Source organism: Hemibagrus wyckioides, linkage group LG24, assembly GCF_019097595.1.
Source record: "Hemibagrus wyckioides isolate EC202008001 linkage group LG24, SWU_Hwy_1.0, whole genome shotgun sequence".
Taxonomy (NCBI): domain Eukaryota; kingdom Metazoa; phylum Chordata; class Actinopteri; order Siluriformes; family Bagridae; genus Hemibagrus; species Hemibagrus wyckioides.
Window position 1 is genome coordinate 16,628,927 of NC_080733.1, and position 26,325 is coordinate 16,655,251.

Sequence of the window (26,325 nt, forward strand, 5' to 3'; positions counted from 1 at the left end):
TTGTTAGGAATGAACTCTTCATGCAGTGTAGCATTTGGTGTATATTGCATAAAAAATTGAAGACCTTTGTTAAAAGAAGCACGTGTCTCAGTGCTCACTGTACTGAAGTGCTCTCTGTTACACCAGACAGTTTCTCAGCTCGCTTGCTCTATGCTCATGAATAGCTTTATGTTTATATGCGTTAAAGATGCTTAATCAGGTTACTTGTACGGTTTGTTGGAACATGCTGTACTTCCTCCTCATGATGTTTCCTGCTCCGTCTTGATTGCAATCATTACTCATGAAAAATAGCTGTAACTTTCGGGTCGGCTCTTCATCAGAGTGACAACGTCCTCTACAATAGCGCGCAAATGAGCATGTGCATCAGACTGATACATTACACCGCTAGCTGTATCGAAGCATCCCTTCATCAGCGTCATTGTGAATGTTCTCTAGAGGAGATATGGCATATGAAGACGAGCAGCTGTAATGGATATAGTGGATAATGTCTGGACTGGAGTTTGTGTAAGAACCCTTTGCACCTTTTTAAGAATTTATATATATATTCTCACTCTTTAATGTTGCTGAAATGTGGAGAATTGTTGCTATAAGTCCTCCAGCATAGCCTCAAGTAGTCTTTTTCTAATGTGCTTGCTTTCCAGTACATTCCAGAGCTGAGCCATCATTTCCATCATGGCCAGCTTTATTGATGAAAGTCCATTTCATGTCTTGAACTTTCATTATAAACCTAATAACATATGGTGAGCGGTGATGTATTCCTCTGAGAGGTCGTGCTGTCTGGGGGTATAAAACTCCACTCTTGCGGTGTACTGTGGTTCTCTGACTCTAGATATTCTCTGGTTCATGTAATAAGGTGCAATTAGATTAACAGTAATCCTCAGTCACTGATCATTATCACACCGAGAGAGTGGTTTAATAACCTAACATTCGAGAGAGCTTGACTGAATCCACCATTATCCAATATGCTTCAGTTAAATTTCTTTTGAACCCATTTGTAGCTTTACAAGAAGGTGAATATTAGAGTGTGCAAAAGTATTGGGACACAACTGTAACATTATATATATGCGACAGAACAGTGATTGTTTTTGTCAGTGTCATTTTTGTCTAATTTTGCAGATTTCCTGTCCGATTTTTGTAGTTATATTTTTTTGTTTTGCGAGTATTCATTTGATTTTATGCCATCGTTTGTCAAATGGCTGAAGATATCTCATTTTTAGCAGGAAGACTGATCTGATTTCTGGTCTAATGGTGATGTGTGCATGCACTCTCTAGCTAGCATGATATAAACCAAACAAAATAGGACACAAACCAAAAAGTATCAGCGTATGCTCCGATTTTGTACTAATAGATGCGAAAGCACACCGAGTCTCTGAATCAGCTTTGTGCTTGTACTCTGAACTCCTCAGGTATTAACCGTCTCATCAGGTGACAGCGAAACAGCTGATCAGCACACACTGCACCCTGGACATCACTAAATCCCGGCGATGAAGCCAGGTGCATTTTCAATCAACCTGCACTCGCAACTGGAGGATGCACGAGCGAGCTGCCACACGTGCACCGACCTGTGCTTATTTAATGCACGGGGACTCTGATGCTTTGTGAACAGCTGTCGCCTGCTCGACATTTCTCTCTCTCTCTCTCTCTCTCTTTGATTAGGAAAGAGGAATGTACCGGGTTCGGAGACTGGGTGTTACGTTGATCAGGGTACTGACTCTGGTCACGTCTCTTTTGCTTTTCACTTTTCATTAGCAGACTTTGTTGTTACGCATGAATAACCAGCGAAGGTCCTGTCTCTAAAGATAAGGTGCTTTCTGCCTCCAAGGAAGCAGGACGAGAAATTCACAGAGCTAAAGAAAGATGTGTTTCACTGTCCCGGAGTCAGCTCAGGTGTACTGGAGCATTGGATATTTTGTGAAATAGAGCATGAGTAACCTGCTACCCATCACGTCATAGGCGTGAGATTTAATTTTGATCTCCAATTGTCTTATTTATCCATATATATTTTGTGCACATGTTTAATTTTTCATATTTAATGGGCAATAAGCTACTAAAATGCCCTGAGAATGTCTTCATTAATGTAACTGTAATTGCAAAGAAAACCATTAAACGCCCATTTTCTTTCTCTCAACTAACCCCTCCTACTCTCATTAATATTTCCTTTTGAGGAAAAAAAAAGGGGGTGGACCCGGGCATCTCTGTTCTGCGTGAGGAACGGCTCATTTCTGGCCCAGGAAAAAGGCTGTAAAGAAAGAAATGAGTGAGATTCGCCGCATGGCAATATTACAAATGAGTTTTTCGGAGGTATTTTTGGATGTGATATGATTATAGCAGGTATATGCGTGCCAGAATGCTCATTCACACTCATTCAAAGTGTTGAAACCGAGCTAAGATGAACCGTGATCACCATCGCCTCCTGGCACACATCAGCTGTCTTATATTCAGGTGTTGGGCCAGAAAACAGGAGGAGGGCCACTCTTACAGAATAATGATGTGGTGTGGAGAGAAGACAGCAGACCTGTCCTCTCAGCTGCAAATCACAACAGATCACAAGGCATGCAGAGAGACAGAGAGAGAAAGGAAGAGAGAGAGAGAGACTCAGGAGCACTCAGAACAAGGATTCGAGTCAATGCACAAACAAGTCACTCCACCTATAACTGCTTCTTGGTGTCTCTTGGTGTCTACTTCCCATCTCCTCACTAACACTGCCTTTGCTTTCTGCATTTTTCCTGTTTTCTTAAAAACACATTTCACACTTGCAGTGAACAATGATTCATTTCTATAGAAAAAATGTATAGTTTATTCTACAGCATCTTCAACCTCGGGATACTGCAGGGCTATTTCGGATCTTCATTTACTTCATGTAGCAAATTTTGAAATTCAGACTCTCATCACAATGAATATGCAAATTCACCTGGAGACTTTTGGGCATGCATTAGCTTTCCCTTGAAAAGGCTCAGAAACACTGGCTTCACGCTCTATTATAAGTTCATGTTGTTGTTGAGAAACGAATGCTGTCAAAACTCCATTCAATCCTGGACAACCCTTCTCATCCACTACACAGTGTGCTGGTTGATCAGAAGAGCACATTCAGCCAGAGACTGATCACTGCCAAGTGTAGCACTGAGTGCTTTAGGAAATGTTTCATCCCTGTGGCAATAAAACTGTACAATTCCTCCCTTTAAGTGTTGGGACATTTTCATTTTCATGTGCAATTTTATGTGCAATATTGCTTTAGTAATTATAGGCCTTTTTGTGCACATTACAGTTTCTCATTTTTATTTTTTTCCAATAATGTACAAACAACTGTACCATTATCACCTAATTACAATCCTTGTGTGCAATATTACAGCTCTACACTAGTATTTGTACAGTATTTGTGTAGTATTTTTACAGAATTTGTATTTATTTATTCATTTTTTTACAGTTTATAAAACATTGTATATATTTCTTTCTTTTTCTCTTATATTTTATTTTCATATTTTATATTTCTTTCTTTTTCTCTTTTATTTTTATTTTCATTAGAGCAACTGTAACATGGCAAAGGAATTTCCCTCTGGGATTAATAAAGTTCTTTGAATCTTGAATCTTGAAATACAGCATGACTTCTGACAGCTACAGGTATTATTGGGGGGCACTAACTTTTGCACACCCCTTGTGAACTTTGGCTCACGTAGCTGCGTGGATATTTAGCATTCGGCGAGGTTGCTCCATGCAATGAGACCGGTTGGGGTTTTGTGAGCGGCACTGCAGGAGATATTTATTCATTCTAAGTGATGCAATACGCTCTTTCCCTGTCCTTGTCGCTCACTTGCTTGCTCAGTGTCACACAAACACATTCACTTGTGTAATTAATCCACACCAGACTCGCCGTTCATAATTTACTTTTAAAGAAGAGCGAGGATTTAATGAGGTTAATGGAAAGACCAACACGAATAAACTTGATAAACAAATACGCACTGGGCAAACCTCAGACGGCTCCGCTGGCACCAGGGTGCAGACACAGAAACGGTGGAAGAATAATCAAGCGTTTGTTTTTTGCAAGTGCGTGCCGTTGCTTTGGTACGTTAGGAAACATGGAATTGAGCCATGGATGTAGATTTGGTTGAAGTGACGTTTGGATGGATTTGCTTCCTGAATATATATATATATTACATAATTTTCATTTTCTGCCAAAGCTTCACGTCAACTCTGAACGTTCAGATACTCAGCAACAGAGCACTCTAAAAGAAAAGTGAGTCATCTGTCTAGAGAAGATGGCACGATGTGATGTCCAGTGCTGTTAATGGTGATATTAAACCTCCAATATTAAAATAAAATTTATCTTATCATAATGTCAGGCTATTTCTGCTAAGTGTCATTGAATAGATTACACCATATTATCTTATTTTTATTCTTTTTTCCTCTTTGACCACCAAGGTCTTCTGAGAAGTGTAAAATCTGTAAAGCTACCTGTGAGCAAATGACAGCAGTTAAGCCCCGTCATGCGAGGCAATAGTCAGACGATACCAAAGTGGGGATTTTTATCTGATTTATTACGACAAACTTCTACATTGATAATGTTATAAATATGAGGGGTGGGGTGGGGAGGGGTTAATAGCTAGTTCAACTATTTATATAAAAACTACTTGACAAGGTGAGGTGATGTTTTCTGACAAGGGATCGGTGCTGTCTAGGAAGTATCCGTAACTAAGAGAGTAACGTGTCCTATATCTGCACATGTCAGCGAATCTCACAAGGCAAAACATTTTCAGTACGTTTACAATACTGACAAAGCATTTCAAATAAACATGCAGTGCCGTCTCTGATACACTAACACACTTGTCTCTTCTGAGGCCGTATTGTACTACGTTCTACGAAGAGGCTACGAAGAGAGGGACACAGCGAGCCTTAAGAGGTCCGATGGACGTTCATACACTAGAGTGTGTTCAGTAAAGGTTATTAGCAGTAGTATAGTAGTAGTGTATATCATGCTGGGTGCGTAAGGGTCTCCTCAGGGTGCGTCCGTGTTTAAATCTACCGTGTTACAAAACATCTCATGGTGGCACAGAGACTCCTGGAGTGGAAGTAGATCATAAAGATATGAGTTAAAATACATTAAATATGACGAGTCGAATCTCGTTGAATTGAATTGTACAGAATTAGTATTTCCAACACTTTAGGCACTGTTCTCTGCAGTATGTAGACAGTATGTTGTAATATGTGCTGCTTAAACTGTTGTAACATTCGTGACAGAACTTCACTAGAGCGCTGTATTTTATGCTATAATGCTGTAATTTGTCATTATGGCTATTTACATTAGCTGTAAAGTAGATTGCAGGCTTAACATTATTATCAGTTGATTTATTTCATTCTCAGTGTACGTTACCATGTGAGATAGTTACCAATGAAACACAGCAGTTGCGTCATACACTCACACGCCTCGTCTCTTATATCCATCCATCCGTTTTCAATACCCGCTTTATTCCTAATGAGGGTCATGGGGATCTGCTGGAGCTTTTCCCAGCACACATTGGGTGAAAGGCAGGGGTACACCCTGGACAGGTCACCAGTCCATCACAGGGCCACATATAGACAGACAACCACTCACACGGGCAATTTAGAATTACCAATCAACCTAAAGTACATGTTTTTGGACTGTGGGAGGAAACTGGAGTAAATACAAGCACAGGGAGAACATGCAAACTCCACACAGAAAGGACCCTACCTGTTTGAACCCGGGATTTGACCCTAGGACCTTCGTGCTGTGAGGCAACACAGCTAACCACTAAGCCACCGTGCTACCCCTTACCTTATATTTATATCATAAATCATTTTTTCCTTTCAGTTCTTCACACTCCTCATATATACTAGCAAAGCTGAACAATGACAGTCCTGTCCAACTCCTTCTACACTATTATCATCAACAACAACAACTTTTCCAGAAAGGTTTCTACTTTCTAAAGGTGGGCAATAATTAGCCAGGCGTTATGGGTTACTCAATCAATCCTGGATGCTCAGTCATCTGTTTCGGTCTTTGTCTCAGTCTGAGTCTCAATCAGTCAAGTGGAAATAATAAGAACACTGTTTATGAACAAGTTCATTTAACAACCCAAGAAAGAACCTTGGGTAATTAGGTGGAAACAAAAAAAAAGGGTTTGCCCTTGAATGTCAGCTCTCCCACAAGCTTAATGATCCAGCTATGCTTCTTAAAAAAAAACAAAAAACTGCCAGTTGTCTCAAATCTTAGCATAGCAACGAGTGGCATGAAATGACCCAAAATAGCCGCCTGGTCTAGTTTTAGCTCTTTATGTAACTTGATTTGGCAGCTGAAATTTAATACTATTCGCACCATCATTTTCTCAACAGAGTAATCTTTATTGAACTGTCTCAACGCTCCATATCCCTACGGTGTGGTTAAAAGGTCATCAGTAAGACAAGCCACTTCTTAAGCAGGTCTTTGTTCACTCAGGATTGATTGTTAAACACTTAGACACACATCTGATCTCGAGGGCAGACGTTCAGCAGATCGCTTGTTGTTATACTGCAGTCATGAAGTGTCTCCCGTGAGGAATCGTTTCTGACTTTCTATCTGTTCGGCTTTTCATTTCCTTATCTGGTCATTCACAGCATGCGAGCTGTGAAAAGGCTCACGTCTAATCGATTTTCAAGTCAATTAGGGTTGTGTCTCCAGACTGTCAGCACCTTGCATGCATTAAGTCATAGCCTACTGTTCCCTAAAATCTTGTTTTAACCAAATCTTTTCATAAAATGGTCTTTAGTGCCAGGCACGCTGTTCTCACTGTTTGGACTAAGGACACTGGCGATTTTCCAAAACTTTTGACCACTGCCATCCCTTGACTGGCTTCTGATTGGCATGTGATACCTGCTTCAGTCAACGTAAGTTCAGAAAAAAATGTAATTCGACTTTAAGCAGCAGATCCACAGCCTCCAGATTTGTGGATGCTCTGGATCTTGAGCAAACCCAATATTTCAGATAAAACGAGAAACTCAATATATTCAATCAGTGAATGCTTTGGTAAGGATGGCACTTCAGACACAGTTGCAGTCTATAGCTTCTGTACTTCATGTCCACACAAGTAGTGATTCAATGAGTCGATCTCCAGATGTCACTCAGATTTAAGTCATTTTCAGTTTGGAATTTTTATGAACTCTAGGCAGTTTGCCCTACAAGTTCTCTTGAAAGTGGTGGTCAGGGATTTGCTCTCTGCGGTGGTGCACATCGGGGCAGGAAGTTCTGCTTAGTGCCACATGCTGAGCAATGTGCTTAGTTTAACTAATGTCACTTTACTTCCTCCTTCCAGGTTCCTGATGATGTGAAAGCCATTTCATGGGGACATTGGCGATGGCCCAAACCAAACACTAGCATACTATATGGTACGGGAAAGGAAGAAGTCAATTATACATTACAGCTCAGTGGAATTGTTTTCTTTGATATTTCAGTGTAGGAAGTCGGGGTCAGAGCACAGGGTCAGTCATGATACAGCAGCCCCTGGAGCAGAGAGCATTAAGGGCTTTGCTCAAGGGCCCAACATTTGCAGCTTAGCGGTGAAGGGACTTAAACCCTGACCCAGAGATCTGAATGACCACTGCTCACATGACTCTAAAGAAAAAGGTAATCTATGGCAGTGTAGAGTTTGTACATATTCTGGTATATGGTTTGGGACAGAAGGTGATGCGACCATTACAAACATGTTTTGTTTTTCGAGTAGAGATCCTTTCAAATCCCACACAACAACTTTCTATGCAATGATCTGATTCTCTAGCTGCAGAGTAAACAGTAGTGTTTGAACTGTGATGGTACTCATTATACCACCATGGAGGAGCCAGAATAAACAAATCCACTGTCTGTAGTCCTTTCATTTGAAGTTGCAGGCATTTTCAGCAAGCCAGGGTCTGATTTATACGAATTCACGTACCATGAACTGCCAAAGTGCATTAATGTGTGCGGTGTGGAATCCTGTACTTCATCTTGGCTCATGTTGTGTGAATGTTATTTTCTGTTTCAGAGCATCAGCAGTGTTCTGCACACTAATGTATTTACCTGGCAGGCTAATTTTGTGAAATAAACTGCTAAAAACGTGCTAATGTGTTTATTCAGTGCAGGTGTGTGTGCACCGAGGAGGGCGAGGCAGGTGAAGGTATCTAGTTAATCATGGACATAGAGGTTTTGCCATAAATTATGACTCACATGAAGGCAACATCGAGTCACAGGGAGGTGACGTGTGCTTTAGCTTTCAATAACGCTATTCAGTCAGGATTAGATTCTCTGCAATGAAATGTTTATCCAACGATCACTTTAACGTAGGTTAAACATCACAAGTGAATATATGTTCTTTTACACTCACCAGCCACTTACAGGGAATAGAAACACCTGGTCATTCCTGCAGGTGGCATGAACTAGTGTTGAATCCTCCTGCAAATATCTACTTCCTCTGTTTCATGTCCCAAATTTTCTCTGCATTTTCACTGCATTAAGAGTAAAAATTAAGCATTTGATACCGTCGCCTTGACGGACCTAGAACCATATAAGGAGGTGAGAATTTTAAGGCTGTGCTCCTCTCACAATTTTCTGTGCTATCCATTTACTCTGACTGCCCCAAAATCCAATCGAGAACACTCGGATTGGGAATTAAGGTTTTGATGAAGTTCATGATATCTGCGTGTACCTGGCTGAAAATACGAACTTTAGTTACCTGGAACCCTAGCGTGGAATAGCCACTAGCTTGTTAATTCCTTTGCTATTGATGTTAATTAAAAATTCAAATAGCTAGCCAACACCAAATGTGTACTGGTGCAGATCTATTAATAGGAAGCTAGCTAACTTTAGCACAGTACTGTGTACAGGTAGCTAGCTAACATAGTCAATAAATAGAATGACAGAAAAAAATCAAGCATAGAATGATATCCTATGATGTTTAGTGATTTGCTATATAAAGTGAATTTCTTCTGAGGTTTTTATTTCTGAGTAGCCCTACTATGGATAGCTCTGGACAGTGTTATTTTTACTCAGACACAAATAGAAACAGCTTTTGCAGTGAGACAGTCATGTGCGGAAAAACACGTCCCGATCATGAGCCCTTGACAGTCTTTTTATAACAGCCACCCAGTCCAGACACTCATGAAGCTCATTTTCAGCGAGTCTGGAAGAAGGGCAGAGGCTGATCCTGAGTCAGATCACCAGCATCCTCATTAATTTCCCATGGCGTTCAGAGCCGCCTGGTATGCTGGAACAGGGCGCCCAGCATCTCTGAACTCTGCTTCACCCTCTTATCAGATCCTGAGCTTCTACAGCAGTGAGGTCAGCAGAACGGTCATGTTATCAGCCTCAGGGATGGATTCATGCCATTTTGTGCTTTCACAACGAAGCTACAGGTTCAGATCTGACAGGTTTGAGCTATTTTGAAGTTTATGCACGTTGGAATATCATCCAGCCAGCGGTGACATGGTGACTAGTAGACAAATGAAGTGCTGAACCACAAGTTGAGATTTGTGAGCCATCATCAGGCCTACACATGTCATAATCCCAAACATTGTGTCGTTCATACCAGACATTCCTTAAATGCTCTGTCCGATGAAGCAAGCATGGGATCGAGCTTGTGATCTTCATCTGTATCTAAAGCTAGACAACTATAAATAGAAGTTATTCATACACAGGTAATTGTGAACAGACTCTCCATTGCAGCAGCGCATTGTGCACCTCATTGCAAAGAGCTTTGTTTTTCCCCCTCTGGGTTCATTTACTGTCCAGCACTATGAAAGGAAAGAGAGCTCTTGAATGAACGTAGTCAGTAGCCATCGTCCCACACTCGTGGCTTAGTTAAAGCACTCGTAAGTACTCGTCATTGCTTTGTTCTTTTGCGGGACGTAATTATCGCATCCTCTAATTACATTCGGCAAGCGGTAGAGCTGGATTTCACACAGCAAAAACAGCTGAAATTCGGAAACAGGTTCAGATGTTGAGGTTTATCAGTACATCAGGTTCCAGACTCAGAAGTGAGTCACATCAGGCTAAGCATTTGCCAAGAACACAGTTGGCTAATTTCCCACTGGTAGCAAAGCGCGGTGGCGTGTGTTTCTCTAAACGGCATACCAGCTTTATCAGCAACATGGTGTTACATTAAAGAGGAATCCGGTCAGATGCTTACTTTCCAAATTCCAGCATGTGTGCAAGGACTGCAGTGTAAATAAGTAGAAAAGGCAAGGTGTTCAAAAGGAATTCAGTGATTCATCCTTCACTATATTCTTGAAGAAGGAGGTGAGTACATCTGTAGCGTCCCGAAAGGGGACAGACTGAATGCTCGACTCAAACACTGAGGACGCTGTCTCTGTTATGCTGTGGTGGGACATTTATTTATTCATGGTTTGATTCCACTCATCCCCTTAGAGAGAAGCATCACTGCAAATCAATATTTCCTTTATCGTATGATGAAACCATTCTATCCTGATGGGAGTGGTCTCTTCCAGGATGACTCCCCTATCCACAGAGCACTGGGGCTGACTGAATATTTTGATGAGGATGAAAATGGTGCAGATGAAATGCTATGGCCTTTACAGCCTCCATATCTTGAACACCTGTCAGAGATTTGGAAGCGACACGTTAGAGGCCGCTCTACACCACGGTCAACAAAAACACCAGCGGAGAGAATAGATTTATGCAGAACTAGAAACCTGTAGAATCAGTGTATCTGTGTTCAAGTCAAGAAAAGCTACTTGACTTAAACTGTTCCAGAGTCTTGAGGCGGAAACAAAAAGAAATACCCAGTCACCTGTAAGGATCCTCAAGCATCATTTGCACATTCGAAGGCGCTATTAACAACGTAACGAGGCCGTTAAGAGCTTTAAATACAAATAAGAGCACTGCAAACTGAAGTGAAATGAGGGCTGAGGTAATGTAATCGCTCTTCCTTGTGCCTGTGAGCGATTTGGCAGCAATGTTCAGCATTAAGAACATGCAATGAATGACCCTAATATATAGCGAGTTTGAGTAATGAATACGTAATGAGATAATACGAATGCTTTTCTCTGAAAAAAAGGGTTGGACTTGGCAGTCCTTAATGTGGTGAATAAACTGTGGTGACATATCTACTACTGAAGGAAATGTTTATTAGGGTCGATTTGTCGTAGAACGCGAGAGGAAGGCGTGGAGAGCTCACCTAAATCAGCGCTGGATGTAATGCTCTGTGACGTGAGGTGAGCTACTGGTACGGAGTGCTATTTGTGCTCGAGCCTGCAAGCAAATGCGTTGCCCTTTTCAAAAGGAGCCCAGCAAACCGTTTGCCCTCTCCTGCTCCTCTGATTAAATCAAAAAGCTACTGCACACACTGTGACAAGCTTGTTTTAGCAATTATCGATTCTGATTGGATTAAACAGGCTTTGCATTAGCGCAGGTCGTGTAGCGACACTGGCGAAGCAGACAGGATTTTTTTCCCTGCGTCTCTCATTCTCTCTCTCCCTGATGCAGCCACATTGTCTTGTGATGACCACTGGACCTGTAGAGAATGCCCAAATATGTTAAGGCAAAGCCTCAGGTGCTGCAGGTGTCTGTAAGGATGAAGCACCGGCTGTGAAAGGGAGACTAGGAGCTGCTGATTTCATTTAGCTGAATGATGTTATTCTAATCGTTTAGTATCTCTGGCTTATTCCGTGGAACAGTAATCACCTTAATCATTTGCATGTGAAATATGTAAATGCTAATATCAGATAAGATCGTTTGCATGAAATATTTCATCTCCATGTATAATGATGACAAAATTTCCGAATCCATCATGTCAGTAATTTTTTTACAGTCTGCATTGACCGGAATCTGGAGATTATTTGACTTTTAATATTATTGGACTCTCCTTCTGAGACAATAAAATAACCACAGGTAGTAAAAACAAATCTAAAATCATGTGGTGGTAAAGGTGAAGGTGGCTCGGCGTCGAAAAAAGATATAAATGTCTGACCTTTTAATGCTTAAGCGTCCTATAGTAAGTATTATAAAGAGATCTTTGTAGTGCATGTCAGTGTGAATGTGTATGGATCTCTCCTGATTTCTACAGAAACTGTTTAACAATGCACTCGATCTTCATGTACACTACATGCTGCATGTGTTCGTCTCAATAGTGCTGAAGACTGACCCACTCGTTTGTGGTCTGCTTGTCGCTATAGTTGATCTCCTAGCTGCACAGGAAGTGCTGCCTCAACAGTATCATGGCTGAGCATGTAATGTGTACGTGACAAAATAAAGGCTGCTTCATCTGTACTTCTCAGTTACAGTATACCCCTCAGACTCTTGACCTGCTTTATCTTTTGTTGTGGTTATGAATGATCTGGCCTGGACAGTGCGCAGTACTGGGGTTAAAGATTGACCTTGTTCTGTCTGCCCTGCTGTTCTTCATTCCAAATGGTTAACCTGGTTAAGCCATGTGAGCAGGTAGAATTTATTCATCTTTTTGTGACCAGAAGGACACACACGTCAGTGGCTTTAACCCAAACAAACCAGTGGAGGTTAGGCTTTTACCTAAATCAGCAGCAGCATATGAGCTGTGACCTAGTTTAGATGGAGGAAGTTCCCAGATTGTCTGTGATGAACTTTACATGACCCAGCAAGAGGCTGATTCTGTCTCGAGCGTGAGTCAGCAGTCTTGATGCTTTCTGATACTTCTTCTTCTGAAGGCTTCTCTAAACACTGTGGAAAAAAAACACACACGAGTTATGAGTAGTTTATTTATTTTCACTCAGTTCTTCATCCATAAATCACCTCAGAACATTTCAGACACTGTAGCATCTATCATGATAGCCATCAAGTAAAATTCTATCATTCTAATCATAGCATCTACACCATTTAGATCAACAACATACACTATATTGCCAAAAGTTTTGGGACGTCTGCCTTTCCATGCACATGAATGTAATATGGCGTTGTCTCGCCCTTTTGCAGCTATAACAGCTTCAACTCTTCTGGGAAGGCTTTCCACAAGGTTTAGGAGTGTGTTTATGGGAATTTTTGACCATTCCTCTAGAAGCGTGGTCCTTTGTGAGGGCAGGCACTGATGTTGGACAAGAAGGTCACAGTCTCTGCTCTAAATCATCCCGAAGGTGTTCTATGGGGTTGAGGTCAGGACTCTGTGCAGGCCAGTCAAGTTCCTCCACACCAAACTCACTCATCCATGTCTTTATGGACCTTGCTTTGGTCACTGGTGTGCAGTCATGTTGGAACAGGAAGGGGTCATCCCCAAAAAGTTGGGAGCATGAAATTTTCCAAAATGTCTTGGTATGAAGCTGAAGCATTAAGAGTTCCTTTCAATGGAACTAAGGGGCCGAGTCCAACCCCTGAAAAACAACACCTGAACTCAATGATTTGGAGGAGTGTCCCAAAACTTTTGGCAATATAGTGTAAATATACTGTTTTCTTCTTATCTGCATATTTTTATATGAACAATAATACCCTCGACTTCAGAGCTGAGCAACACAACATCGTTCTCACATTTTTTATTCAAACACTTAAAGCTGTGAAGGTCTTGACTTGCAAAATGAGGGCTTAAAATAAGAAAGCGTTGTTCAGGGTGACTTAGAGCACATGCACACTTAAACTTTATAATGAGCTTCATTACAGCTAATAACTGATTACGTTTATTTATGGTCCCGATTCCTGAGCATTCTTGACCTTGTTGATGCAAGCAGCTACAGCTGACTTGTAAACACTTTTACTTAAAGATTTCTATCATTTAGATCGCAATGTTGTATAAAATATAGAATGTGTGGTTGTGAAGTTTAACGTCAGGAGGTTTTCGTGTTATTTCCTCAGTTCGTGGGAATGTGTTAGCGATGCTTGTCAGCAGTAATCACATATACGCTACAGATGTGCCATATTAAAGATAAGCCTGATGCACCGTATTGCTCTTTCCCAAGCTGTACACTTGTGGTTTCTTAGTTACTGTCTCATTTTGTTTTTGTTTTTACTACATTAGTGGCATATCTGCATGCTAGGTTTCGCATCATAGCTGATTTATGTAGAAAGCTATGAATCACAGACATGCTGGAGGAAATTGTGGCTTTCTAGTGATGTCAGAGAATGAAAAATAGGGCACGGTTTTGCTGTCTGCAAAAAAAAAAACCCAAACACACGGTAACATTCTGCGGTGGTTAACGAAGGAGACTTATTTTTTTGCTTTGAAGCGTGATTGGGATCAAGTGCGCTTCAGTGCTGTGAAACTGAGAGCCTTCAAACCGACGTGGCCACCACACAGAACCCCGATAAGCTCCTTAACCGCTTTTCTGTTATCTTTTCTTTTTGCTACGATTGCTAGAAGAACTCAAAGCATGCTGTCGGTAATTTTAGCAGCTACACACAACCCCGTCCCGGCCCGAGACTGGAACAGAATGGAATTTGAAACGTTTTAGCTAAAAATGTTTCCATGGTAAAGGTGTTTTTTGCAGAAACGTTTCAGATTTCGTTCTGTTCTCCAACTACAGAGGTTCTCCGACTGCAGGTGAGTGATCATCAGTGATCGTCATCCATACGCACGTCCTAACACACACACACACACACACACACACACACACACACACACACATACACACACACACAGGTTAATCACAGCATCCTTGTAGGAACATTTCTATAGACATAACCAACTACCCTTAGCCTTATCAAGCATAAATCTTTTATTTTTTTATATTAAAAAATTATGATTATAATTAATATTTAAAAAATAAATAAATTAGGAAATCATTTTTCCTCATGTTTCATCATGTTCTCCTCATCATGACAAAGAAAATGTCTAAAACCTCGATCCTTTTTCGAACAAGAACACCATTTGCGTGTTTTTACAAGCAAACCTGCTGCTTTTATTAAAAAAAAAAAAAAGCAAAACACTTTAGGACCCAGCACACACACACACACACACACACACACACACCTTTGTGGTACTTATTTTAAAAGATACAGCTGCTACTGCTGATTGTTTCGTGTGTGTGTGTGTGTTCCCCTTTATCTCCATGTATTTTTATTAATTGGTTAGAGTGTTCTACATGACTTAACTGAATAATTACTGGACACTGCAGGACACTGAAGACTGAATCTGTTTACACACACTACAGCTCTTAGTTGGGCTGAAAAACACCATCACAGAGCCGGGGACTGCAGCTCAGAAAGGACATGTATTTCATTACAGAATTAGCTGAATCTGGATGTTACTCTACTTCACTCCACACTGTGTTTCATTTCCTTCATTTTTTTGGATGCTTTTCCATCTGATTGCTTTGCTGAATAAACCCAGGGTGAGCATGTCAGGCTCGTTCTCGTGCTTAACCCATCTGATAAACAATGGATTTTTAGAAACCGTAGTTATGACAGTGTTTAAAACGTAAAACCTGTGATATCACCCTGGATAATCACTGCCATTTGCTCCAGTGAGATGAGGTTATTTTTATTAATACTGAGAATCTACAGTGCTAATAGACCTCAGTACATACTGTACATCTGCCACACGCAGCAGAACCTTCCTTAGCTGAGTTATGGGAACGTTTTAACACTGCATAACATTAGCAAAATGTACTAATAACGACTTCCTCTCATCGGATTGAACACATCAGGAACCTTTGCACACCCTGAACAGGGACATGCCATGTGTATGAGATTTTGTGTTTTGAGCATTTTAGTCTGTGGTCAAAATATATTTCATTCTCTTCCGAAGTAAGTTACGTCCAGCTTGTATATTTGATCCCAAATATGATGACTTTACCTGAAATATCACATGACTGTATCATGTTTCTGTATAATTCTCTCCTCTTTCTTTATTCAGACTCTCACTCTCACAGAATCTTGTTCAGAGTAGTCATTAATCTAGGAAGATCTGCATACACTATATTGCCAAAAGTTTTGGGACACCCCTCCAAATCATTGAATTCAGATGTTGTTTTTCAGGGGTTGGGCTCGGCCCCTTAGTTCCAGTGAAAGGAACTCTTAATGCTTCAGCTTCATACCAAGACATTTTGGAAAATTTCATGCTCCTAACTTTTTGGGGATGACCCCTTCCTGTTCCAACATGACTGCACACCAGTGACCAAAGCAAGGTCCATAAAGACATAGATGAGTGAGTTTGGTGTGGAGGAACTTGACTGGCCTGCACAGAGTCCTGACCTCAACCCCATAAGGGGTCATCCCCAAACTGTTCCCACAAACTTGAGAGCATGAAATTGTCCAAAATGTCTTGGTATGAAGCTGAAGCATTAAGAGTTCCCTTCACTGGAACTAAGGGGCGGAGTCCAACCCCTGAAAAACAACACCTGATTTGGAGTGGTGTCCCAATACTTTTGGCAATATAGTGTATGTCAGCACTGCTGGATATATAAGACACGTTAGACTTTTCATATTATTTAAGTGGATGTTGTCTGTGTGTGACTCTGGGTACAGCACTTTGGTTTAAATGTACTTTACAATACAGTAAAGTTAAAAAGGTTGATAAGTACTTGAGTGTCAGGGACCAAGAGTGTCAGAACAGAGATAAATGGATGAGCTTGAAAGGGGAAATGAGCTCATTTAGGACATTTGTGGTTCATTTTACTGACCTGATTTATCTGTTATATTTCCATAACCCTACAACAACCAAGTCGAATGGATGCTTGTTGTTAAACAGTGAGCATTAAGGAGGTTATTCTGTGTGTGTGTGTGTGTGTGTGTGTGTGTTCAGTCTAGGCAGTGTGGTAACCCCTATAGGACTCCTATGAGGTGATTCCCACCTCAGCCACCCTCAGGTCCCCCACCTAACGTCAGCAGCATCACGACTAAGGGATGTCACAGACGTTTCTTCTGAGCCTGATCATTTTCTTCTCCTGCACCCAGGTCAGCTTAAATCTCTCTCTCTCTCTCTCTCTCTCTCCCTCAATCCTCCCCCACTTCCAGCTGTCATATTTTATTATATTTTGAACTATCCTATGAAGACCTGTAAAATCCCACTTCTCGTTTTCTGCATTCCGTTTCCTGCATAACAACAACAGGTTAAATTTACAAACAGAAACAGAATGAATTATTAATATGAGGAATAAAACATACACGTGAATTAAATATAAGACTATGGGAAAAGCTGATGGCCTGTCAGTTCCTGCAGACGTGTTTGAGGAGTGTAAATGGCCATCTGAACGACGGCAGCTCTATCTGCCTGGGTAATGAGACGAACAGGCGACACACACTGGAGTGTTATTTACCAGCAGAACAATATGATTATCCAGAACCCTGCACTGCTTAAGAGAAGGACAACAACTTGAAAGAAATGTGTGTTTTTCCAGAGACACAGTAGGCTTAAAAGCAAAAAAATACACAAACAGGTTAGAGTAATGAAGAACAGTTACTTCTGGCGTCCTGAAGGTGATTATTTTCCCACATCAGCCCACCCTGAAGTGTTGGACGCTGCCTAGTAGTTGTTTGTTTATGAAATAATGTCACTTTCTGTCAGCAATTTCTATTCAACATTTAATGTGTGGAACATCTGCAGAACAGGTTAAGTCCTGTTATCCTAAATTTCCTATTGGGATGAATAAAGTATCTATCTATCTATCTATCTATCTATCTATCTATCTATCTATCTATCTATCTATCTATCTGTCTATCTGTCTGTCTGTCTGTCTGTCTGTCTGTGTATCTATCTATCTATCTATCTATCTATCTATCTATCTGTCTGTCTGTCTGTCTGTGTATCTATCTGTCTGTCTGTCTGTCTGTCTGTGTATCTATCTATCTATCTATCTATCTATCTATCTATCTATCTATCTGTCTGTCTGTCTGTCTGTCTGTCTGTCTGTCTATCTATCTATCTATCTATCTATCTATCTATCTATCTATCTATCTATCTATCTATCTATCTCTCGTTATAGCAGCTATCAACATCCACTACACCACCAGCCTCATTTTTCTCTCTTCTATTTAATAAGACTAAACATATATAATGTTATAAGTGTAAACTGATCTCACTCCTGAACAATGGCCTGTGATGGAAAACTTAGTTACAGCTTTATGTCTATCTGTTCCAAAGGGTTAACATTTGAGAAAGCTCTTAGAAAAAGCTTCATCATATCAATAATTAGAGGTTTTTCTGTATAACAACACATATCTGAACACCCCCTGTAACTGCACCTTAGAAGCATCACATGAGATTAAGCACAGGATTAGGTCCTCGAGTGCTCGGTTTTATTTTAATCAGTGCGTTGTGGTCACTGCATGTCTCACAGGTGTCTTCTGCCCTATCCATGAAACTTTTAATGCAAGAGTGGATGAAATACCAAAGGGAGTGTCACATGAATATCAGCAGAGAAGCACCAGCCACAGGTGAGGCTTTTTCTTCTCCAGTGTTTTCTTCCAGAGCTGTACCTATCAGGAGTGCTGGACTGATCAAAGTCTCTGTAACCTTATTTGAAGTACACATTACCCACAAGGCTTCTGAACCACCAGGAAAGCAGCCCTCTGATCAGAGATCACTTTTATATAAGAACTGATTCTTTCTTTAGATGCTCATACATAGAGGCATGTTCATGGCCCATATATCCAACATACACAGTACAGTCGTGTCCAAAGGTCTGAGACCACATTGAAAATCTGGGATCTTTTATATTTGGGATTTAAAATGGGAAATAAATAGGCTTACAAAACCAAACCTATCAGTGTAGGAAATGTTCAACTATGTAAACGTATTACCTATTTAAATGGAAGTGCAGTGCTGGCCATTTTACCATTTTATGTTGGACAAAAGGTCAAGTTTTATCCGTTCCATTAGAGCATGTGTTCAGACAGCACTCTAACGGATTTGACATAACGTGAGTCATAAGTATTTAGTGTTCGTCTGATACTGCGCTCATTTACTCATAAAAATTCTTTGATCCAAACATCTGATACCAGGTGGTACTATGTGAGGTCAGCCTGGTGTGAAAAAGCAACACTCTAAGGCAGGTGAAGTGACCGTTTTGGAAGAATTTTAATTTCTAAAGAGGTTCTGGATATGATATGATATTTGTAGTGTTTTCAGAGCTGCTGATGTACTAATATAAAGATAACGCCTTAGTAGTTATCTTGATATTTGTGCATTGGAATTAAAAAGGAGAGTGAGAAGATATATTTACATTTACACATTCCATAGCTGCTTCAAGATATTTTATGATTTGTTGCACACTGAAGACAACACTTATTCCCATCATTCTGGTCTTGGTAAGTCTTGGGACATGTCTGCCTTCATTCTTCAAGGCTGGCTGGTCAACTCAAATGCTAGATGATGCTCAAAAGGCTTGAGTTACTTTGATCATTATTAAGGATGTGGCACTGAATTATGCCAGCTGCATAACGGATGAGATCCAAGCATGTAATAGCATGTGCAGAGTGTTCAGCCAGGAGTGAGTCTACCAGGAGTGAGCTAATGAGGAGCCACCCAGCCAGGAGTGAGCCAGTCAGGTGCAAGCCAGCAAGGTGCCCACCAACCAGAACTGGGCCAGTCAGGTGCCCGCCAGCAAGGTGCCCACCAACCAGAACTGGGCCAGTCAGGTGCAAGCCAGCAAGGTGCCCACCAACCAGAACTGGGCCAGTCAGGTGCAAGCCAGCAAGGTGCCCACCAACCAGAACTGGGCCAGTCAGGTGCAAGCCAGCAAGGTGCCCACCAACCAGTAGTGGGTTGCAGTGATCAAGTCTCATTGCATCTAGAGACCTGTGTAGACAGAGTATGGAATAAAGATTTGGAGAAAACCTTAATCCTTGATCTATGACTCCTCTGATATTTGCTTTGTTATGCAGGTCTTGTGTGTAATAGGACGTTTGATAAATATGCCTGCTGGCCGGATGGCTTACCCAACACCACAGTGAGTGTCCCCTGCCCCACGTACCTGCCATGGCACACAAAAGGTGAGAGTCCACACACATCAGCAGGAAAAATTCTGGTGTATGTGTTTACCGCAGTTCTATGGGAGAGTCAAGGTCATGCACACAGTTGCACTGTGGTACATTTGCTTTACATTTTCTGCAACAGCGTCATGACTCCCTGTGTATTTCAGTCCAACATGGCCTGGTTTATCTGGAGTGCAAGGCTGATGGTCAGTGGGCCAAACAGAAGAACGCGAATGAGTGTGAAAATAATGATCTGGCCCAGAATGACACGGTATGTCTAAACTAGTGAATATCATTGCACATATGGACAACTAGAAAATAAATTGATGTATGTATGGCTTTATCTGCTTCTGTGTTCACAGCAATATTATTTCACGGTCCTCAGTAAATTCAGGGTCATATACACTGTTGGTTATTCCCTCTCACTGGGAGCGCTGGTGCTGGCACTCGGTATCCTGGTGGCCTTCAGGTAAGTCATGCCATCGGATTATTAGTGCATAGGGAGCCATAAAGATCCTACACCTAACTTCCTCTAATGAATAATGATAAATTAAATGGACATATAAGCTACTTTGTGGTATTCCCCAAAGTTCAATATAGGAGGTCCATTCAAATAGTCTTTGTACAGGCCCTTTGTGATCGTGATAACAGCAAACAATGCATATTGGTGTTCCATGTGCTGTGATATTTTCAGAAAGCTGCACTGCATGAGGAACAACATTCACATGAACCTGTTTGCCTCCTTCATCCTACGGGCCGCCACCATTTTCATCAAAGACGCCTTGTTGGAGAAACCTAACATCAACCCGGGCACTACCACGGACATAGAGGTGGATCTGTTTGTGCAGAACGAGGTCAGAACCCACCATGTTTCTAGATCCAGTACATTTTAGCATTGTCCTTTACCACTGAAATCCAGGAGGACAAAGTTTAATGCTTGAAGACAAGACAAGATGATTGCAGTTAGCTGGAGAGTTAGCTGCAGATCACAGAATGACATTTGCAAAACTAAAGTTTACAGACAAACTTCTAAAAATAAAATCCTGTTAGTTTAAACATTCAGATCATATAATAAATAAAAGGAAACATTACTCAGACGTACCGTGTATTGCCAAAAGTTTTGGGACACCCCTCCAAATCATTGCATTCAGGTGTTGTTTTTCAGGGGTTGGGCTTTGGTTCCAGTGAAAGGAACTCTTAATGAAGGTCTGGCTCACAGTCTCCGCTCTAATTCATCCCAAAGGTGTCCTGTGGGGTTGAGGTCAGGACTCTGTGCAGGACAGTCAAGTTCCTCCACACCAAACTCACTCATCCATGTCTTTATGGACCTTGCTTTGGTCACTGGTGTGCAGTCATGTTGGAACAGGAAGGGGTCATCCCCAAACTGTTCCCACAAAGAGCATGAAATTGTCCAAAATGTCTTGGTATGAAGCTGAAGCATTAAGAGTTCCTTTCACTGGAACTAAGGGGCGGAGTCCAACCCCTGAAAAACAACACCTGAATTCAATGATTTGGAGGGGTGTCCCAAAACTTTTGGCAATATAGTGTATAAAGAGCATGAGGACTTTGGTTGTTCATTTCCTGTTTCTACACACTGTAATTGCATGTCCCCTGACAGTCATTTCCTACAACCATTCCAGCAGCTTAACACATTAAATTTGTGGTAATTTGCTTGTCTTGGCCTGAGGGAGGAATCAAAACAACATCCTTTGTAATACTGGATAATTGGCTTTAATTGTTAGTCACAATGTTAAGATTGATTAGGGCAGTGCTTTTGTTTCAATTTTGTTGGTGAATGATTTCCCATACTGTTTATGTAGAGTCTTTTTTCACTATTATAGCTAGATGCATTTTCTTTATCTTTATAACATTGCATTCAGTGACACAGTTTCTCAAAGGCTTTCTTAAAGAAGTCAAAAGCGTTGTATAATTTCTCTAGACTTTCTTCTTTTATTTTTAATCCTCACCATGACGACTCCCGTAATATGTTCCTCCATTACTCTTTCAAGTTACTATGACCATAACATTTTTACATAATAAGAGAGGGTTAAAGAGCTATTATGCTTTTCTCAGTAGAATCAGACTTTTTTGGTCATTTTGGAACAAAAACATGACTTGACATTATTGTACTGTTTACCTCCTCTGTTCTGCAGGTTTTACAGCCGGATGTTGGCTGCAGGATTGCTGTAGTGATGATGCAGTACAGTATCATAGCAAACAGCCACTGGCTGCTGGTGGAGGGAATATACCTGCACAACCTGCTGGCAGTCACCGTGCTGACTGAGGGGAACCACTTCAGCATCTACCTGTGTATCGGCTGGGGTGAGGCCTTCACTGACCAAGCCTGGAAACCTTTACGTCAAATGAGACTTTAACACAAGATGTTGAATATTAGAAACATTTCTATTCATTGCATATCTGTATATGTAGCATGATCTAAATAAATCTCTAATCAGATTTAAACCCAAAATATGCCCTTCAGAACAGCTGTAGAAATGGAAGCAGTGTCAGCATGGCACATGGCGGGGCAGTAGTAGCTCAAGTGGTTAAGGCTCTGGGTCGTTGACCGGAAGCTCAGGGTTCAAGCCTCAACACTGCCAAGCTGCCACTGTTGGGCCCTTGAACAAGTCACCCTGCTGCAGGGGCGCTGTATCATGCCTGACCCTGTGCTCTGACCCCTAGTGACCCTGTGCTCTAACCCCTAAAGATGTGAAAAAAGAATTTCACTGTGCAGGAATGTATATGTGACAAATAAAGACAACTTAGCATGGTGTGCTAATTCTGGTTCATAACTGGTCTTTACCAGAGAACCATCTTGCTCAGAACCATTTGTTTTTTCCTTAACCAATCTAGTTGCACTTTATTTCCTTACACCAGCATGAAAGTAAAACATCTCACTTTCCATGTCCCCAGATTTCGTAAAGAAAACCCTACATCTGTTCCACCCAAATAATGTATTCATACTCAGACACACCCCTAGTGAACATTTTCTGTTAATCAGTATGTTATTAGTCTGCTTAGATATAATGATTTCCTTGCTTGAAGATATGTTCTGTGTTGTTTCTCTTTCCTACAGGAGCTCCACTGATCTTTGTTCTACCCTGGATCATTGTGAAATATATCTACGAGAACGAGAAGTAAGTTCTGAATAAATGTCACGTATATATCCATAAAGTGTCAGTTCGTTTTAGCTTCTCAAAATTTCCAGTGTGCATTGAGGATTTCTAAATTTCAAAATGTTCATTAATGATATAATAATTCACTGGAGCTACTGAAAGTTGGCTAATGGACATGTACACGTGTGGATGCTCACAAATGCATTAAAATCATTGAAATTTTGTCTGTAAGGAGAGATTTCTGGAAGGAGCTCATTTTTTAAAAATGAGATAAATCTGTAACCTAGGGGAAGTTTTCAGGACAGAGGAACCTTCTATGTTAAGGAATCTTTTAAGGGTTCCTCTGGGGAAACAAACCAAAGAACCTTTTAAGGTCCTAGATTTAACCTGTTTTTTATTCTGAGTGTTTCTCGGTCCCTATTTCTGTCCCAAGGACCACTGTGAAGTGCTCCTTGGCAGATGCCGAGTGAGTTCATTACATGTTTAAAACAGCATCCAGAGTGACTTTGTTTCTGGATGCAGCCCAAAATCAGAGGGTGATCACTCTGCCTCACAAGCTGCTGTTGTATAAAAAATCAAGCAGGTTAAAAGACTTACAAGGCACAAGAACGTGAGCTATGCCATGGTAACTACTCTGCCCGTGACAGTGACGCTGTGCAGACGAGCTGCTTGTCTTTTGAAGGACTAGCTGGGAAAAAACGTGTTGCGTTCTCACAGTTCCTGCAGCTAAGCGTGTAAATTACACGACCCTTCTTATGCTCTGGATGGCTCTCAAGGGAGTAAATTACGCTCTATGGCTGATGCTCTTCGCTTACTTATTAGCAATATAAATAAGGATGTCTGTCTGTTATTTTATGAGGTAATAAAAGTGGTACTGAAACTGACACTGTTTGCACTGGTACAGTGATTTATAGTGAGCCACTCACAAAGATCAGGCTTTATTAGTCCTTTTAAGTCACAGCTTATTGTTTGCTTATTCTTCTCAAATTGTTTCATTAAATACAGTTATTTTGTTAAATGAATAAATCCCTTGTTTGTAATAAAAGGATTCAGGGGAATCTTTTTCCAGCAGAAGCTGGTCTCTGGCTGTAGAGCCCTGGTCTGGTTGATAATATGCATTCCTGGAAAATGACACTGAAGCTCATCTGTCACTATAACATAAAAAATGAAGACTAAAACAAGCTCGCTGAAAGTAGTTTTGGAGTATGTTCAGATGTTACATAAGTCCTATAAATGTCATGGTGCATTCTCTCCACTGTGGGTCAGGTCTGACTTGCACATTCGCATCTAGTCGCTCTCACGTGGATGTGGATGAGTTGGCATGCACCATTGCTCGTGTTTCAGTCTACCTGCTGCTCTTAGGACCTGCTGTTTTGATAGACACCTCCCCGTGGATTAGTCTGGCCTTGCTTCACCTTTGGTTTCTAGGCTGTCTCTGTCTTTAAAAAGCCTGTTATCTGTGAAGAGCATGTCATCATGGTGAAGCAACTTCTACTGACAAACAATGTGCTAGAGATATGATGCACTGGGTCCAGTGGGTATGAGGCATGATTTATGTCATGTCTTGTCACACACTTTTTCCACAGTGAGGTTCCAGAACCAAAATCCTGCTCATCAGCAGGTACAGACTGATGACAAGGCTTGTCCACAGGTTTGGGGTCTGCAAAAACTCAAGCTGCTCAAAGTTTTTTGTTTACTTTTTTTTTAACATGACTACCAATAAAAATAATATATGAACCAAGTGGGTTCGGAAAATGATTCGGTAGTAGGCAGCATGACAGTTCAGTGGGAACTTCAGGGTTCCTAGTTCAATCCTGTGGTCTAGGCCATCGTCACTGACAGCTGACTGATCCTGTTTGCTTTATGGTTTCTTTTATTTATTTTTCCTTAAGTATTTTCTAAAACGCAAAGTTTTGTTAGCACTCACTTCTAAACAACCGACACCAGAATAGTTGCTTTGCCTCAGTACTAGTGATGAGTTAGTGCTTTACCCTGAGGTCAGGATCACAGTAGAGTTGGAGTCTATCCCTCAAACACTGAGTATGAGCAGGAGAAACATCCTGGATGGGATAGCAGTTCATTTCAGTACACCATGCACACACACACACACACACCTTTCACACCTAGGGGCAATTTAGCATAGCTAATCAACTGTGTATTTGGGAGGTGGAAGGAATCCAGAGCACCACGAGGAAACCCACAAGGTTACAAAGCTCTGTACAGACAGTAAGTCAAGCTTAGGGAATTGCCTCTGTTCCATACAGCTTATTGTTATGAACGGAGCATCTAGAAGTTTCCTTAAAACTGGAGAACATCAATTACCTATACTGTGCAAGTCAGAAAGTGATTAGACATTTTAATTGGCTGGAGACTGAGAGCAAATGATTTCTATTGAGGAAAATACTGCTGTGTAAAAATCTATCTAATGTGTGTGAAATTTCCTCTGTCTTCAGTTGCTGGGAGCAGAACATAAACATGGGATACTGGTGGATTATTCGTTCCCCCATCCTACTGTCAGTGCTGGTGAGTCTATCCATCACTTTCTGTTCATCACCGCTACGGTCACTCGTAGTGCTTCAGCTTCCTGAGCTTCACGCACAGATCAAACTGTCCGATCTGGAGTATAAAGCTACTTTAAGGTGATTATTGTGTGAAATGACTGACTGTTAAACACCTCTCTCAGCTAAACGTACAGGACACTCCACAGAAAAACGTGTGATTATACGGTCCTCTTTCCTGTCCTGTAATCACTGAGGCCACGGAGAGAAATTGTGTCAAATTGTTTAATGGACTACTTTTGAGTCAGCAGCACTTAATCCATTACGTCCAATCCATTCGCTGATTGCTATCATTAGAGACGCATCAATACAGTTTTTTTTTTTTTTTCAGCTGGAGTGAGAGTACAAGTACATGCTTTTGGTACTTGCTGATACAGATAGCTGAATGAGTTACCTACTTGGTGTTAAGCAGTCAGAGGTGTCTAAGTTCCTCAGGTCTGTTTATGTTGGTTGCTGCTGTGGTGCTGTTTCATGATTAATAAGTTTTGGCATTTAAACCTTTTCACTTTTGTACGTCGCCGTGGATAAGGGCGCCTGCCAAATGCCGTGAACCTTATCTTGAGTAGACAGTGTGATGGGAATGTGTGAAGCAGTATCTGTGAGCATGGTCATTAAAAATTCAGCCCTCGTCGAGTGAGAAGGAAAAGAATCTCAGTGCTTACAGAACCAAAATGCTTCTCTGGTTGCTCCATGCTCATGGATACCCAGTTCACAGGGCTTGTTTTTAATGACCACAGCTGATGATGCTTACACACTCATATTAAAGGTGTTTTAAAAGATGTTTCATCAGGTTAGTTGTATCGTA

General features: G+C 41.1%; 1 protein-coding gene across 3 annotated transcripts in view; it reads left to right on the plus strand.

Moving 5' to 3' along the window:
- The window catches only part of gcgra (glucagon receptor a), a 62,306-nt gene that overhangs the window by 30,372 nt on the left and 5,609 nt on the right, over positions 1-26,325 (plus strand). For 2 of the 3 annotated variants that reach the window (XM_058378113.1, XM_058378112.1), the window contains 9 exons: positions 16,677-16,828; positions 18,211-18,307; positions 19,757-19,864; positions 20,014-20,117; positions 20,209-20,315; positions 20,541-20,700; positions 22,000-22,168; positions 22,923-22,983; positions 25,416-25,485. In XM_058378113.1, coding sequence (XP_058234096.1) covers positions 16,778-16,828; positions 18,211-18,307; positions 19,757-19,864; positions 20,014-20,117; positions 20,209-20,315; positions 20,541-20,700; positions 22,000-22,168; positions 22,923-22,983; positions 25,416-25,485 — 927 coding nt within the window. In that variant the 5' untranslated portion in view covers positions 16,677-16,777. Of the gene's footprint in view, positions 1-14,391; positions 14,475-16,676; positions 16,829-18,210; positions 18,308-19,756; positions 19,865-20,013; positions 20,118-20,208; positions 20,316-20,540; positions 20,701-21,999; positions 22,169-22,922; positions 22,984-25,415; positions 25,486-26,325 lie in introns of those variants that run through there. The other variant, XM_058378114.1, reaches the window with a different exon arrangement.